Below are 17513 nucleotides of genomic sequence, written 5' to 3' on the forward strand. Positions count from 1 at the left end.
TGAGGCCAGTATGCGTGTGGATGTGTCTTCGATGTAAGTATATATCTTTGTTAACTTCTCAATACTTTGTCGTATGCTTTCCTAGATTGTTACATGATATTTCCCGTGGGGAACCACTTTCTGTCGGATGTACAAGGTTCATCACTCTTATAGGGTTTATTTCACACCGCTCGCACCACCATTGCCCTGTTTTTGCAAGTAACTGTTTTGATGGATGCGGTATTGCACAAACCTAGCCTTCTTGGCTGGATTTCTGGCCCGCTTCAAAATATGGCCCAAGACAGTCGGGGCATCAAGAAGTTTAACTTCAAGCCCAAACACGTTCGTCCTCTCACTCTTTGCAAACGAGCAAAGTTAATTTTCTCTTAGGCTATTCAACTCTTGGGGGAGACATAACTCATTCCAAGCTCGTGGCCTCGTGATATCACAGTTCTCACTGACCACTGATGGCCTCAGCAAAAGTATGATTGGCGAGTACCTTGCTGAAGGGTGAGTGCTTTCAATATGTTATCATCCATAACGGTTTTCACTGTACTGCAGAGATGAACACAATGTTGCTATCATGCATGCTTTTGTCAACTTTCTGGATTTCAGGAACTTCTTCCTGGACGCTGTTTGTATGTTTTTGCAGGCATTCCGCCTTCCTGGAGAAGCTCAGATGATCGATCGCTTCATGCTCAAGTGCGCGGAATGATACATCGCCGGAAACGCTTACAGGTTTGTGGACATCTGCCTAATTTGTTGGGATTACTTAGCTGCCTTTGAATAGATGCTGCCTATATTCTCGCGTATTCTATCGTCATGCTCAATACCGATGCTCACAGTCTCAAATTAAAAATCGCATGACTAAGGCTGAATTCATCAAGAATAACCGTGCTATCAACGATGGAGTCTTCCGGATAAATTATCCCCACATCTAGGGCAACGGATTAGAATGAAAGACGAAGTTCATGTCACAATCAACTTGCCCTCGACAGGTCCTGGTCTTACTAATGCATTGACGAATGTGGGGAGGGACCAAGCATGCATGATGCAGTTTGATGACATGGCCAACAAGACTAAAGCAAGTTGCTAGTCTTCCAATTGAACACTGATTAATATCTTGTAGTCACTATTTAGAACGCTCATGCGTCCTCGAGGATCTCGTACTGGAGACCAATACTTGAGCACATCACACTTCATCCATGTTAGGCCGATGTTTGAGATGGCATGGATACCCTTCTTGGCTGAATTGTTCAGCCCACTTCAAACTACGGATGGCCTTGAGATAGCTTATCTCTGCTTGTATGAATTCAAGAATGCCATCCGCATAGTTTACTCCTTCGATGTGGACCTCGAACGCAATGCGCATGTTAGTACCCTTGTGAAGCTCACACTGTTTGTTGAACCCATTTACCTCAGGGACGTGTTCTTGTGGGAGCTCATTTCAAACGCCAATGATACACTCGACAAGCGTTGGTTCACCGCGGTCACAGAGAAGAGCATGTGGGATGGTGTCTCCCCTTTGAACCTTACTATCAAAAACAGAGAAGGCATGAGTGGCAACGCAGGGCGGCTTGATCGCCTTTGAGTGGCAATCTTGTAATGATATCTCTGCATCTTGGGGTGATCGCCAGCTCCCTTAAAGATCGTGTGAAGCTTCGCATCGTCTTTGACACAAAGTTGGAGTTGTGTATTCTGCAGGAGCTCAGGAATCCTCAGATGTCCGGAAAAAAACATAAAGTTGTTTGTCGAATTCTCCGTCTCCATCCGACCATTCCTCTAAGAGGCGAACACGAGGTAGTTCCCTTCTCGTGCTATCCAGTTCACCGGCGACCGGGATTTCTAAATACTTGCAAAGTACATTACTCAACGATGCCTAGCTTTGCGTTCAATCTTTCATGTCTCTTCAGGTCGCCATTTCCAAAAACTGCTAGTTCGAAGGAAGTCCCTGTTGCTCCCACCAAAGCTCCCAATTCTCCCATTCTGTATATCGAGCCCGAACCTTGTGACAATGCTGGCCTGGGACAGGCAGACTTCAAGGACCCTGAAGGATTTCTTGAAGCCCTCGGATGCTCGCAATAGCCTGTCATTCCTGGTTCCAGTTGCCCCTTGAATGAACTCGATGATGTCAGCGACACTTGGACCATGAGCAGGGCAGACCAGCAAATCTTACATGATTTCTCGGTTGAAAATATGCACGCAGAGTTGTCTGAGACACAGACAGGCGAGTTTGAGCGCCTTTGCGAACTTTACGAGGGTGTACTGTGAGAATGTAACGAAGGCAAAGAAGAGGTACGTGGCTGTTTCACTTTAGCTATCAGCTGGTTTGAATAGTTGTTCAGGTTCGTCGAAATTGACTGTGGAACATCGATATCATTGGTTACACCACGACCGGTGCGTGTGTTTTCTGTGTTCAGCCGAATATCTCCACTTATAACGTGATGCTCAATGGGCACAGCAAAGTTCGCCACACTCTTTAAGGTCAGCGCATGAAATTGACGTCGTGTCCATCTGATCTGAGCTCTCACAGGGTCTGAATCCTCGAGTTTTGCAGAAGCGGGTCAGGTTCTGGAAGCTCCCGTCCTCAGAAGTTTGGTGCCCTCGAATGAGCGCCTGATTGTGACCCCTTACAACTCCGGCCGACACTCAACAACTTCTGTGAGTACTTCATGATGGACATGATATATATTCTCTGACATCCCACTAACGTCGTTCATGGATAGCCAGAGAGGGCGAGATATCTATAAGTTTGACATGTCCCTGATGGAACGTTTTTTGAGCTCCGCACTTGCAATGTCTTGGATTGATGTAGAACGCTGAATATGGCCTGCAATTTCGAGTTTGATTAGGTGCGTCTCTTCTTACATATCAGGCGCATACTGATTCCCTATCAGGAACACGCTCTACCCCAGTCTTGAAGATGACGAACTTGTCTGCCACTATCCCTCTGTCTGCGGCATTACTGAAAATCTGTTCCTCGTAAATCACAACTGTAGAGAAAATGAAGGTGAAGAAGACTCTGCCACCAGGTACAATTTATATGAGGCAAGGGTCTTTATCACCTTGGTGACTTAGCTATTCGCTGATCCGTAACAGTGGAAATTATTTGCAAACTAGTGTTGTATCTATTGAGGTCTGAGCACACCAAGCTCTTCCTAGTTCAAGTATCATTCAGGCAAGGCTGAAAGGTGATGTCGTAGTTCTTTGTGCCTACCTTGGCCAGCTTGCCAAGTTGCGAGATGCCCTCGCTAATGAGGTGGTGATTGTGATTGACGAGCGCGACCAAGCTGCTCTAAACATGTAAAAGTCACGAGAAGGGTATACCTTGTTGTGTTGATGCTGTCTCTTTGCATGCTCAATCGTTTTCTAGGTTCGATTGCGTACCGTTGACAACTATGAAGGCAAACAGGGCAGAGTATGTGTAAGTGTGTATCTACATCAGTCTTATTCATTTCCTGCATGTTTTCTCCTAGATCGTGACCTTGTCATTTGTTTGAAGTTTCAGAGAACTTGGACGATGAAATGGCTTTGCTTGGGTTCATGCACGGAACCAGACCCAGCATCGGTTTTCTAAAGGAAAGACTTCGAGGTGCATTCTACAATCTGATTTCATGCACAGTCTGAAAACCGCACGAATGATAAGCTGTTGAGTGGTAATGGTATAGCACGCTGATCATCGTGTCCCAGTGCCTTGTCCCATTCATGTGAAGGTCTTTCCAATTTTGGAAATACTGCCAACCAGTCTTCCAGAGTCGAATGTGGTGGCATATCCTTGAGGAACTGCAAAGTAACGAAGCCCTTGATCCAGCACTTCCTATTGCTTGTCATCGGCACTCAGAGACACTCCAGTATTCTGCAAACCAAGTCAACTACCCCAAATTGCCCCTGATGGTGTGTACGATCCCTCCTTGAACTCGAGCAATGCACTGCACTACATTTTCAGGAGGATGCATACGACCCTACGACTTGCATATGAACTGCGATCCTATTCAAGGTAACGTTCTTGCGTTCAGTGTGGCATATGAGATAAACAATCCTTTTAGTGTCCCAGCGATGATCAGAAACATGCCTCCGTAACATGCATGTACAAGGCTTTGCACAAGAGGCCACCCATGCACCAAGCAATGCACTTCCACATGTGGTGATTGTCTCTTCCCAGAAGCTAATGTTGAACTTCCGTGCGGATGCTTGAAGGCCTCTGTTCCATGGTGTGTCTTGACCACCTCCAACCGAAAACTTGATATGAATGCTTTATTTCTAGCTACGAGGTCAGCACATTTGAAATGTCTGCTGCAATTTCACGGTTGACAAGGAACTGCTTCCTTGCGAGCAATACTTTCGTGCCAAGAGTCATGTACATGTGACGATGACCCTATCGTAAACCACGACCTTTCGTTCGAAGAGGGACGGAGTCCTGAGGTGTGTGTACCATTTCCAAGTGAGGTCTTCTACTTAATGTGATCTACCGTCCCGTCTCTTAAGAATCAACCAACTCTTTGTCCGCGCCTGTTGATATTCGACCAGAAGTGTATGCCTTCGTTGGCGCATTGATATCCTATCGCCTGAGCTGCATCGGAGCAGCAAACTTCGGGACACTCACAAAAACGAGCCAAGCTGATACAACTACCGATCCTTCATTTGATACGACCTGGTGAGTGTGATTGTAACAGCTATTTGTCATACGAACTGATACTTTGCAGGCAAGGAAGGGTAGTTTGCGAGACACAAGATCCGATTCCTCAAAGCGAATATCATGCTTGTCTTGAAGGCGATTTGGAATGTACAGACCCAAATATTAGATACTGGTCAGATTATAGTCACATTTTCTTCGATCGGAAATCCATACAGGCCATCCCTGATGCACTGGAAAGTATTGAGGCTGAGTGGAGTGTCAGTCAAGATCTCTCCCAACGATACAACGAGGTACTTTCTTTTTCTCCCTGTTTTGTGGTATTTATAACACCTTTCTAGGATACAGAGCTCATGGAAGGGGTGTTTCGTCTGCTCGTCGAGAACTGCGATAACTTCCAGGTAGGCTCCTTTTCATGCCATTTCCAGCCCTCCGCTAAGTCAACCTCCCATTGCAGGGCTTGCAAATGATGCACGATACACCCTCTTTCGGGGGGGTTTTCTCATGCTTTCCTGACTTCCTTCCGTGACGAGTTTCTCAAGGCTTCTACGCTAAAATTTAGTTTCCTTTTGGGCACAGACCCAAATCATGCTGGCATCAATAATGTGAGTGAATGCGCTTCCACGTAGATGGCACACAAACATTTGAAAGTAGTTTCTCGACACAAAGATAATTATAAATGACACATTGTGCTTGCAAAGCCTCCATCAGCTTTCGGATATCACTTTCCCAATACTAAATCTGTCCTGATGGTTTACTTTGGAAAGTAATCTATCGCAGGGACTTGCATATATGTTCGTCCCCTGCAAAACTCTACATATACTTTCCTGATGGAACGTTCCAGAAAAACAGCTTGTATCATACGTCTGGAGTCATCTCATCGCCGGTAGAGACTGCAACAGTGCCACCGAGGCATGCTATTCTCATTGACAGGCAATGAACATATCATCAACTAATTCCTTACAGACTTAGAGGCAGTCAGGAGAACATCGCAATGATCGCTGACCACTTGAACTGGCGAAAAGGTTCTTGATTGGGACAACTGGGTGGCATAGTCTCCCTACCTTTTTCTGCGACAGAGGGAACGTTCGCTGATCTGTCCTGCAACTTCTCGACTAGTTTGTCAAATAAGGTAAGAATCATATTGACACTTTGATTGCACGAACCATGATGAATCAATAAGTAATTATAGGACGAGCATGCAGTTTTTGCGAGGCGAAACATAACTTGAGGGTTGCAGGATCAAGACCTGGCAGCATTCGATGCATGATGTAACTTGTCATCGCTACAGGAACCCCTGGATTCCAGGTATGGCTCAATAGTATGGCATGCATGCAAACTAATTCATGTCATGGGGTCAGCATTCATGTACCTGCTTATCCTGTGCCGACATCCTTTCTGTCCATATTCCGGCACACTGGACCAACATCAATTAGGATGGCTTCATCGCTTGTCGCAGCACCTTCTACATTGATCCCGCTTATGGGGTATGCTAGGTTTGTGGAACAGACTGCAAGGATGAGAAGGAGTGATGGTGTACTTAGGAGCACGGGCTTGGAGAGCGACAACGTGAAAGAGCTTGCTAGTGCGTTATTGGAGTTGTTGATGGGCACAGGAATGACAGGTGGATGAAGGGAATGACCGAGTTAGATATCTACATACTCGCAAGATCATCAACTCACGTCGTCTTTGGGGTAACATGGAAGACAATTTGAAAGTAATGATTCTCGTTGACGGTTAGCGTTTATCCTAGCGGGACCTGCTTCAATGTAGAACCAATACGATATTGACCAATTTAGGAACTTCCAAGTGCCACACAACTATATCCAGCGGATCCTGGTTTCTGGTTTCTCCCGCCTCATCATACTGATGCAACATCTTCTCTCCATCGCTCAATTGCCCTCCTCGGGCTCATTCAGATTGGTTCTACCATGCTTTCCTCGAGCGATCTCGCCTGCCGCTTCCTCACTTATGAAAAATATCTTTACGACTACTTACCGGAGTTCTCGAAATGCTGCGTGCCCCAAGACATGACCATCACCTTCAGGATCTAAATATCACAAGACGTCCCCTCTCGGTCCTCCTCCTGTAACCCGCTGCACTCCTTATTCTATGAAGGCAGTGCTATTCCAGCAGCGACAACGAAGATGTACTAACCATGACTCAGATGTGTCTCCTAGCGGTACGTTTACATACTTCTTTGATTAGGCTCGCATCTCATAGCATTATGCTGTAGAAAAGCTTCCCTTCCTCACACAAGACCATGCGACAGTGTCATCCGTCGCGGCCATCAGTTTCCTTGTTTCCTCGCTAGCAAAGTCTACCTCAATAGGTGCATGGGATTTCGACGCATCTCTAAGTGTACTACACAGAACAAAGAGAACGGTCTGGTACTCGCAGAATATTGGGGACTTCCAGGTAAGTACATACTATACTATGACATACTATGCAGGCAGTTCAATGGTTGACAATCCAATAGACATATTCGCTCTATTCTTTGGACGACGACAACAAAATTCACACCATGCTTCGAATTCCGCAGCACTACTATGTCCCTGCACGTATATGCGAGATATATCGACCACGCTCCTTCGGGAAACGACCAAAGAAAGACAACCCTAAAAACAAGTATGTGCTTACTTTTAAACAGGACAATGTAAAATTCTCTTCGTCTGCTTAAACGGACCTGGTGTTTACTACTGTCTTACAGGTATTTCTGCAAGCGAGAGTATCTCTTGCCACTCTTTATGTGAAGTTACTGAATGTGCAGAAGTTTTTCTTTGGTGAGCGGTAAGCAAGACCAGCATGAGCATTTTGCCTTTGCGTTATCTGAGCTCGTTATTAGGCCCATGACTCTCAACATTCACATAGCTTCGCATGTTCTCCTGTTGCTTAATTTGCCTTTCCCGGATCAATTCATACGAAGTATTCTCAGGCCAATACGATCCCTGAGCAACCCTCCCAAACCGATGAAGAGCCAAATGGATGAAGCTGACCTTCGGTTTCGGCGATGTATATGGTTCAAGTTTGCGCTTGCTTTTGGTGGTGTGGCGTGCTGCATCGCTCAACTCTGTATCAAGGGACCAGGCGACCATCGTGTCTTAACATATCTCCACATTATTCGCATTAAGGACTCTATGCAAGAACATCTCATTTATTGTCACTTGCGTCTCAATGGCTCATCCAAGCTAGAATATCGACGGGATATGGTGATGGATTGGCAGACACGATCAGTGTTTAACTTAGATCGTATATCCTCGACTCTGATCAATGTTCTATAGCCTGGCCATCTTCATATTTATTTTAAGTACGTGTGCGGGTGGTGTACTACTCGGAATCAACCAGACCGTAGGAGGAACTTTTATTTTCTACTATCACAATCGGAACTCGTCAAACAATGCGCAGGCCACATACTATCAGAGTCGCGCTCGTCATCTTGGTCAGACGCGCCAAGTGACTGTCTATCGGCATTTGATCATGAAGTGCACCATCGACGAACGTATAATTCAGTTAGCTCGTGTCAAGAAAGATGTAGGATATTTTTATTCCTGAAGTGCAGGATGTTCGACTGATGTTCTTCCAGGTGATAGTTCGAACACTTCTGGCTCCTCTTCATAGCAAACAGGAAAGCATGCTGTAGGAGTTTCGGGGGGCCCCTGTGATGATTGTAGAAAGATGGATGCTGGAGCAGGGGATATAGTAACCCCTGCTGTACTAGACGCTGAGTGATTTCAGTCTTCGTTGCTTTTACCTTTTCTTTGCTCCGAGTCACGCACATTACCAACTTCTTTAGATTGATCCAAGCTCGTATATCCATGTAGGTCTGGCATTTGGTAGTAGCTACCTATTGCATACTACACGGCAAACCCAACTTTTTGTAAATTTTATTTAACACGAAAACCATCCATGTGACATCCCAGCCAATACATAAGGATTATATCATGGATGTCACGATATTGTATAGACATAATGGACATGTGGCTGTGTTGCAGAAACAAATAGAACAATAAAAGAAAAAATACGTGCTCACAGAATCAAACCCACAACGTCCACAACATTTGACAAGGCAAATATTCCAACAATACCGCAACACTATTAGGCTGTTGGGTGATAACATCCTACATACAGTGATCCCACGGTCCTTTGTACAGGACCGCTCTATTGTACAATTCAATTTCCTTGACGAGTTCCTCATCAACTCCTTGTAAATCTTGTATCATCATGTTCAGAATATATCCTGCTATTTGATAGTACCAAAAAATACAGTACTCAAATTTAGAAAATCATCAGAATCTGCAAAATATCACTCTGGAGCAATATGTTTGAATTTCTCGAGCATCGAAACCTCATCATTGCATGTAGTTTCACTCCTTCCAATTCATCTGCAAACAATTAGAAGTAGTGGAGATGATTTTAGTTAAAGTTTCATTGGTGCAACACGTTGTGATCCACGAGTGATGGTCCAATTTTGTTAACCAGACTAAGCATGGACATGAGGTGTCCTCAGTTTGACTCAGTCTCGCTCAACATCTCCTTTTCACTGCCAGTATTCAATATACCTTCAAATCACACATATATTCTTCCAACATGGTTGGGAGGCCAAAATCATTGATGAAGAAGGCACAGGTCACACGTGAGGAGAAAGACAAAGTCATGGCTCATGCTGTGGCTAAGTACCAAGCTGAACTTGCAAAACTGAGCTCAGAGAAGAAACAAGGCCTTCATAAAGTGTGTATGGATGTTCAGAAGGAGTACCTCAAGGAGACAGGACGCGTTATCAGTTTAAATCATAATACTTTGGCCAATCTTGCCAAGGGAGGAGTTCGGCTTAGTGAATTCAATAGCTCGACGAAAAGTTGGCTCACACTTGCAGAAACAGACAAAGTTCTCGAGTATGTTGTGGAAATGGCTAGACGAGGCTTTCCCCTCAGCCACAAGCGGCTCAAGGAGCATGTTGATGAAGTATGTCAAGCTCAACTTGGAGATTCATTCCTGGAGTCTGGAGTGGGAAAAAACTGGACTCAGTGTTTCGTTGAGAAGCACTCTGATCATCTACGAGCTTACCGAGCACATTCACTTGATGGTGCTCGTGGCCATGCTGTGAACCCAACAACCAACAAGGCATGGTTCGAAATGTTGAAGGATGTCCTGGAGAGTGGAGATGACGACAAACCTATGGCACCAGAGTGTATTTTGGGTGTTGACGAGACTGGAATTCAACCAGGAGGAGGGAGCTCACAAGAACGAGCACTTGGTGGAGCTGGAACACAGGTTCAATATCAGCAGCGAAATGGAAATCGTGAAAACATTACTGTTTTGGTCACAATCTGCGCAGATGGGAGTACCATTGCACCAGCAGTGATCTTCAAAGGAAAAGCATATCAATCAAAGTGGAACGAAAACAATCCACTCAAAGCATTGTGAGTCCAACTCATGTGTTGTCTCGTACCTTATATAACATTGTTCCTCGTAGTATTGGTTATTCAAAGAAGGGCTGGACTGATGGCGAGATTGGTGCACTCTGGATCAAGCAATTTGATGAGCAGACACGCAACAAAGCTAATGGTCATACTGTTACGAACTAGGATAGTTCTAACAATGACAACTCGACAGAGTTACGTTCATTGAGATTCTAAGCCTCTTCAAATAAGAGAGGGTTCTAGACTTAGTAGAAGGAGTGCTTCCACTAAGAATCAGGTATCAGACGACCTAAGATTGGGGATCTTAGGCGAAGGATGTTTCGGGTAAAACCTAGTAAGATTCAAGTAAAGAATATAGTAATAGTACATGTGCTTAAATAGGTCAATATGTGCGCACAGACCAAGACAATCATGAGATACAAGATATTGATCAAGAAAGGAAAGCATGTAAGCCAAAATAGGTAGCAACGATTGTAACATTACCCCCTTACTAAGCGTAAAGTCACCGACTTTAATCATCTTGGTTAGCCCAGTAAATCGGGTCGTCAGAGTAATCAAGTTGATCGTCTCCACCTCTAAGTTGCTCCTCTCGATAAATGGCTTCTTCTTCTTCACATAAAAGGATATAGGCGTTATCACGCTCCTTTTCCCAAGCGTTTAGTTCCCGGTAGAATCCTTCGTCTTTCCAGGTGAGCGTAGTGGGGAGCGGATCTTTAAACATAGGACAATAGAATGATAGATGTCCAGGGGAGAGTTCTCGGCATACGCGGCAGTAGTAATCGGGGCAATTTGTCTGTCGATGACCAAGACATTTGCAGTATCGACATACTTGGTTTTTATCAGGGTTGGACGAAGATGGACGGATAATGGATGGGGCGGGTGTGGAGCTAAAGGCTTCATCATCACTAGTTGCCCTCCTCTTTCCCTTGCCTCGATGAGAGGATCTTCGGTTCTTTCTCTTGTGAACCGTATGCGTCTTTATCTGGTCTATCTCCATTTCTGTGAGTACGAAGACAGAAGCGGGCATGGAAATTTGCTCTGCTTCTGCGATAAGTTCAGCGGGTTCCGTCGAGGTGGTTTCTCCTAACGCCTGTATGGGTACCAAACTGTCTTTAAAGGTTGCTACAGAAAGTGTGGTCGGTATAACCATCGGTGGGTGGATGTGGAGTGCTTGTAAAGCAGCGGATAATTCGTTGATTTCAGAATGCGAGAGGTATTGTTGATTGGGATTAGCTAAGATTTCTTCATGCGTGGCGGAGAATGCAGTGTAAATGTTTACCGGGTGCTCTACAGTTTTCTTCTGGAGCTACTACGGTGTCTGATGGGGTTGGAAGAGCATTGTCCTGTAATGCTAACTGTGTTTCTTCTTGCAGGTTTGTGATCATCGCGTTGGTGATCTGTGTGAGACTATTAACAGTGTCCAATAGCTCACTAGACAGGCGAGGAGTAGGCACAGGAATTGCACCGTCATAGGAAGGTGGAGGGGTAGTAGTAGTTCGGTCAATTGGTTGTGAAGATGGTGGACGAGCGACTCCGGCAATTCATTCAGCAACCACATGAATAGCCGTCTGAATGTCAGACTTGACTTCTTCAGGAATAAGATGCAAAGCGTAATGACGAATGCGTTTCTGTAAATGCATGACGCCATGCTGCACATGTGGTTCCTCCACGTGTCGAAGGAGTCTTTCAATGAGGTCGGTGGAACGAATGATGTTGATGATGAGGTTGACTGAAAAGGCATTTCAGGAGATAAGGATTCTATTGATTTCGATGGCATGTTGGGGACAGAGGATGGCCGCTTCGATGAGCGTGAGGTCTTCGATTTCGGAGACAAAGGATTCATATCTCCCTTCGTCGGACGAGAAGTTGGTTGGTGCAAACGTGGATTCGTAGGGGAGAGTGTAGGATACTGGGAAGGACATTTTGTTTCTGGTTGGGAGAAGATGATGCAGTTGGAATAATTCTTGATTTCAGAGTCCGTGTTGTTCTTTATAAGCTGAGAGGGCTTGTTTGGCATTTCCAAGGTTTTCCGTGGGAATCCACTCGTTGCTTGCAGAAGAATATCCTTTCCACGATACCAGATAACGGCGACGTTTCCCGTTACCTTTATGGGCAAGGATGGCTTCAATTTCATATTCTTCTTCTTCTTCTAGAATATCAGGAGGGGGTTCTAGGAAGTTCGGACCGTGGACGTCATTTTCGCTATAGGACGATAACTGAGAAGCATGGAATGTGGGATGTATCTTCCATTGCGGAGGCAGTTGGAGTGTGAAAGTGATCGGAGATAATACTGCGGAAATGGGGAAGGGGCCATATCATTTGGGCGCAAGTTTCCGAGAAGGAAGTTTTAGTCGGAGATTTGCTGCAGATAGCCAAACCTTATCTCCTATTTTCCATGGTTGGTACTTCTTTCCAAAGGATCTTTCCACCATTCGTTGCATAGCAATATTGTGACAGGCGATTGCTTCTTCCCTTATCTTCTGTAGTAGACGAACTCGTTCTTCTGCTGCTGGTACCTTTGACTCAGATAGAATGTGAGGAATTGCTCTTGGTTCGTATCCCATCATGATAAAGAAGGGGGAAGCATTCCTGGCATCGTGTTTTCGGTGATTATGAACAAATTCGGCCATGGAAAGGTGTTCGACCCAATTGGTTGGATCATTCTGGCAATAGATTCGCAAATAAGTTTCTAGTTCCTGATTGAGTCGTTCGGTCTGTCCATCGGTTTGAGGGTGATAAGCGGTAGAAGGGGCAATTGCATAATCCAGTAGTCGTGCTAATTCGAGAGAGAATTTAGGAAGGAATTGGGGTCCTCTATCGGAGATTACTTTGTCGTGTAATCCAAAACATTTGAACACGTGTTTCAAGAAGAGCTTGGCTACTCCTTCGGAGGAAATAGTTTTATGACAAGGAACAATAATTGCCCCCTTACTAAGCCCATGGTCTACCACGACCATGATAGAATCAAAGCCAGAAGACAAGGGCAGATCCGTGATAAGATCTACGGAGATCTGAGAGAAAGGTCTAGTGGCAGCAGATGAAATGGGGACCAAAGGAGGTGTAACGGGATGGGTGTTGGCCTTCATCTGTTGACAAGTAGCACAACCTTCAACATACTTCCGAACATATGTTCCCATACCGGGCCACCAAGCTTCTCGTTTCACGAGTTCTTCAGTTTTGAAACGTCCAGGGTGACCCGCCGTAGGGTGATCGTGATATCGAAGAAGAATGTCACTGCGAAGGTTGGGTGGAATATAGGCTCGGTCTTTGTAAAACAAGATATCGGAATCAATCTTCCAGTCATTAAGTGCTGATTTCATGGGAGGAAGACAGATGCCGTTTAAAGTGTCCATGGCGGTGGAGAAGATGGGGTCTTCCAAAGGGTCAGAAGCGGTAAGCGCACTACAAAGGTCTTCGTCGATAAGGCGGATAAACATGGAATCAGGAAGCAGGATGGTGTCTTCGTTATTGGAAGCTCCGTTATCATGGTCCGATCATCGGGATAAAGCATCCGGTACAGCTAATTTTGTACCGGGGACATGCTTAAATAGGTCAATATGTGCGCACAGACCAAGACAATCGTGAGATACAAGATATTGATCAAGAAAGGAAAGCATGTAAGCCAAAATAGGTAGCAACGATTGTAACACATACTCACCTACTTCTCGTTGATGGGCATAATTCTCACTACACTCGTGCATTCCTGGAGTATGCTCAACAGCACTGAATTCACATCCTCTGCTATCCTGCACACAGCACCCACATCTATCAGGGCCTGGATGTTGCAGTGTTCGGTGTCCTTAAACAGTATTGGTCAGAAGAACATGACAAATGGGAGCGCGAGAATGGAGAGAAAGTGACAAAGAGCAACTTCCTTGCGATCTATGGTGCTGCCCATGTTCATGCACTCACACCAGAAACAATTAGATCTGCATTCCGAAAAACCAGTGTATGGCCTTTCAATCCTAAAGTTATCACAGACGAAATGTTGGCTCCTGCTCGTGAATCATCTAAACAGGGTTACCTCCCAATCACTCCGGCATCACCAGTTTGAGCCATTTTACAGTTGTTTAAAGACCTGCAACCAAGGGCAGAAACTCGTAATTGTGGTATGCAACTTGGTACAATTGCTGAAGAAGATGATAGTAGTAATGATGAGACAACTCCAGGTAATTCTCACTGTTCAAAGATTGGATAAATAACTTATCAATCAGCAGATGAGAACACTTACAATAACAATAATCCTTCTCAGATTGATGGTAGAACCATCCACAACATCTTCGCACAACTCGAAGAAACATCTGCACGATTCCTCATATCATCATCTCCCATCAAATCAAGTACAAGATTGCCTACCATGCCACTAGCAATAATCTCACCCATCAAACATGCACCGAAATCGAGGTTGCACTACAACATGTCCTTGAAGTCAACAAGGGAGAAAAAGCTCGAAGAGAAAGTGAAAAATCTCACCAAGCAGGTCACAATGCTCAAAGAGCATGTAAGCGCCCTTCAAGCAACTGTAATCCTCCAGGGACGCTACTGTGATCGAGTTCGTCATCATCTCGAGATGCAAGAGAAGAAAGGCTGTAGAGACAGTGACAATATCAAGTTAAACGGAGATGGTATGCCAAGGCTACTTACCAGTGACGAGGTCTTCGAGCAAGTCCTGCAATACCAGGAGCATCAGCAGGCCAAAGCAGCCGAGAAGGAAACAAGGAAAGCAGCACGGGAGGCACGAACACGTGAGATGGAGGTGTGGATGCAAGAGGATGAGGCGAGAAAAAACCGAAACAAGGCCAAGACTGAGCAGTGGAAGGTTGCTGTCAAAAAGTGGGAGGCCGAGTGAGTGCTTGCGAAGCAAGAGAGACGAAAACTGCAGTGGAAGAAGCCTGTTCGTGGACCAATTGAGAAGCCTTGCCCTAAGCCGAAGAATCCAAGGAAAATTGGTGGAAATATTGACGAGGAGGATGGGCAAGATCAAGGAGAGTATATTGACATTCACAAAGGGTCGATTGGCGATGACAGCGAGTGCGAGGATGATGATGAATAGAACAAGCGGCAAAATGTGACACATGTGACATGTTGTAACAGGGTTTGTCACACTGCTGTACAAACGAGTCAGGAATGGGAGAAAATGGCTTGCTCAACTGTGTGAAGTGCCGCCAACCACACAGGGCTAAAAATGCTGTAAAAACTTGGTATAAGGCAGATCAAAACCTATTCTGTCAGAGGTACCAGACCATTTTCTCTATATTGAAGATTTTCTAATTTTACACTCGTTTCTTCATTTTCCTGTCCAAAGGACTGGTTGATCACTGTAATACATATTGTGCTTCTACTTGCGCAAATTCTCTAAGTCATTGGTAGTCTGATGTCCTCAGCACACACGCAACCACCACAACACTCAGCTCTTGTGAAAATAGTTTAAATGAGTGTCTTGATGTATCATATGAGTGTTCCTCAGTGCTTCGAGAAATTCAGACAGCAGAGCCTTGTACAAGAGATTTGCAAGGCATGCTATGTATTTGGTGGGCATCTATGAAACAAAGGCCTTATGGTGTTGTGGTAGTATCACTTGCTTTAGTTGGCAAGGGTGCATAGTGTGTGAGTTCAATTCTGTCATGCAGTATATTTTATTGGTTCCCTTTTTTCTCCCCGAGGTGTTCCCATCACTGGGGCCCATTATGTCCGTACAATATAATGCTTTATATGTAATCCATACATAGCACGAAAACCCTACATTTTATGTCATATAGACATTACGCTAATATTTCTGAATTTAGACATCAGATTTACAAATTGTTGGGCTTGCCATGTAGTATCCGTTATGGAACCATGATCAGTGTGAGAAATGTTACATATGTTACATATGTAACAGAGGTTTGCCACAGGCGCAAGTTAGTCAATCAATTACAATGTATGTAGAGTTCAATTGTCAGTCCACCTTTAAGAGTAAATATAGCTGTATATATATATATTTGTTCATATGTTGCATACTTAGTATAAAATGCACGTCAAAATGATATTCTTTCATACACAAGTTGCACAAAGATAATATCATGGGATTCCAATCTAGATGTGTCATAATGAGTTTCATTTGTCAGCTCTGCCTGGTCATATCTATGTGTGACACTAAGACAATGTGTTAAGACCATGCACAAAGGGTAGGACTGATTCCGAGGGGCTTGGCTTCAGCTCGTGCGCTGCGCCCCTTACCCGAGTATGTGCTTTTAATTTCAGAATGATGTCCGAAGGACGTCCGAAGCGCGGGAAAGTTCAGAAGGACTTTCCGGACGAGTGCAAGTAATTTCCGGACGAGTGCGGGAAAGTTCCGGAGGAACTTCCGGAAATTACGATGAGGTTTTGTCCTAATACGGATACGTGTAATGGCTACTTAGGACAAGTCCTAAGTAGAAGCAAACAGAGGAAAGGCTGCAAGGACAAAGTCCGAAGCAGAATAGGTCCGGAGGACCGCGGGAAAGTTTCGGACGAACATCCGGAAACTTCGGAGGATCAGATGAGCGGATAAGCGGATAAGCGGATAAGCGGATGAGCGGATAAGCGGAGCTCTGGCCTAGGGAATTTCTCCCTAGGCCCGAGATGGATATTGACTAAGTCGATAGACTAGAACTGATGTGAGGACTTAGAGTGAGATCTAGTGCGAGGACTAATATGATATTCAGACTGAGGAACTACAGGACATATACAAGAGTTTATATACTAAGGAAATAACGGAAAGATCAATAAGCAAGCGTCCAAGGCTATGTATGAAGCATAAGCAAAGTTATCAAGCGCGAGTCGGAAATGAAGCATAGGTTAACGGATCAGTAAGCATACCGGTAGTAAGTAGAACCGAGATACCGAGGACAAGGAATACCGAATAGAGGAATAGGCTGTGTTAACGTTATATGCACAGGAATTGAATTAGGAAGCTTGTCGTATATCGGATCGGACCGGATCGGACCGGACATCCGGATGAGACGCGTGGATATATGGGATATGACATTAGGGTGATGGGACAAAGGATGACTGATGCAGGCTAGCTGAGGTATGGAGGTAAAGGGATGTGGATGTGGATGTGGATGTGCAGAGGTGCAGGGATCCGGACGGATAGAGGACTGGAGACATGGATAGGGCGTCCGAAGGTCCGGATGAGGCGTGGGAATATTGTCGGATGTAGGTCCGGAATACGGGATATGACACAATGATATCCAATGCTGGTATCATGCTGCTGTCTGCTTGCAAGACATGCATCAAGGCGATGTTTTTCTGACAGAGTCATATCATATGCTAGATATATGCAACACTAAGACAATGATATCCAATGCTGGTATCACGCTGCTGTCTGCTTGCAAGACATGCGTCAAGGCGATGTTTTTCTGACAGAGTCATATCATATGTCAGATATGTGCAACACTAAGACAATGATATCCAATGCTGGTATCACACTGATTTCTGCTTGCAAGACACGCGTCAAG

At 44.9% G+C, this 17513-nt stretch overlaps 4 protein-coding genes across 4 annotated transcripts; all 4 read left to right on the top strand.

The window, feature by feature from the left end:
* Window positions 1-463: 463 nt before the first annotated feature.
* On the top strand, window positions 464-694 carry HD556DRAFT_1443779 (uncharacterized protein; the record flags this gene model as incomplete). Its single annotated transcript, XM_041306675.1, has 2 exons — window positions 464-489; window positions 541-694. The coding sequence occupies 2 exons, from the start codon at window positions 464-466 to the stop codon at window positions 692-694; spliced, it is 180 nt and encodes a 59-aa protein (XP_041159801.1).
* Window positions 695-1126: 432 nt separating this feature from the next.
* On the top strand, window positions 1127-1570 carry HD556DRAFT_1443780 (uncharacterized protein; the record flags this gene model as incomplete). The annotated part of the gene is made up of 1 exon (XM_041306676.1): window positions 1127-1570. One exon carries the CDS (start codon window positions 1127-1129, stop codon window positions 1568-1570), a length of 444 nt encoding a protein of 147 aa, XP_041159802.1.
* A 5283-nt stretch (window positions 1571-6853) lies between these two features.
* HD556DRAFT_1205975 (uncharacterized protein) lies at window positions 6854-7548 on the top strand (the record flags this gene model as incomplete). The annotated part of the gene is made up of 4 exons (XM_041296472.1): window positions 6854-7030; window positions 7092-7268; window positions 7323-7402; window positions 7458-7548. Coding segments are annotated over 4 exons (525 nt in total), but the record flags the coding sequence as incomplete, so codon positions are not given.
* A 6841-nt stretch (window positions 7549-14389) lies between these two features.
* HD556DRAFT_1443784 (uncharacterized protein) lies at window positions 14390-14881 on the top strand (the record flags this gene model as incomplete). The annotated part of the gene is made up of 1 exon (XM_041306677.1): window positions 14390-14881. The coding sequence occupies one exon, from the start codon at window positions 14390-14392 to the stop codon at window positions 14879-14881; it is 492 nt and encodes a 163-aa protein (XP_041159804.1).
* Between the last annotated feature and the right edge of the window lie 2632 nt (window positions 14882-17513).

Source organism: Suillus plorans (assembly GCF_016647745.1).
Source record: "Suillus plorans strain S12 chromosome Unknown HD556scaffold_31, whole genome shotgun sequence".
Lineage (NCBI taxonomy): Eukaryota > Fungi > Basidiomycota > Agaricomycetes > Boletales > Suillaceae > Suillus > Suillus plorans.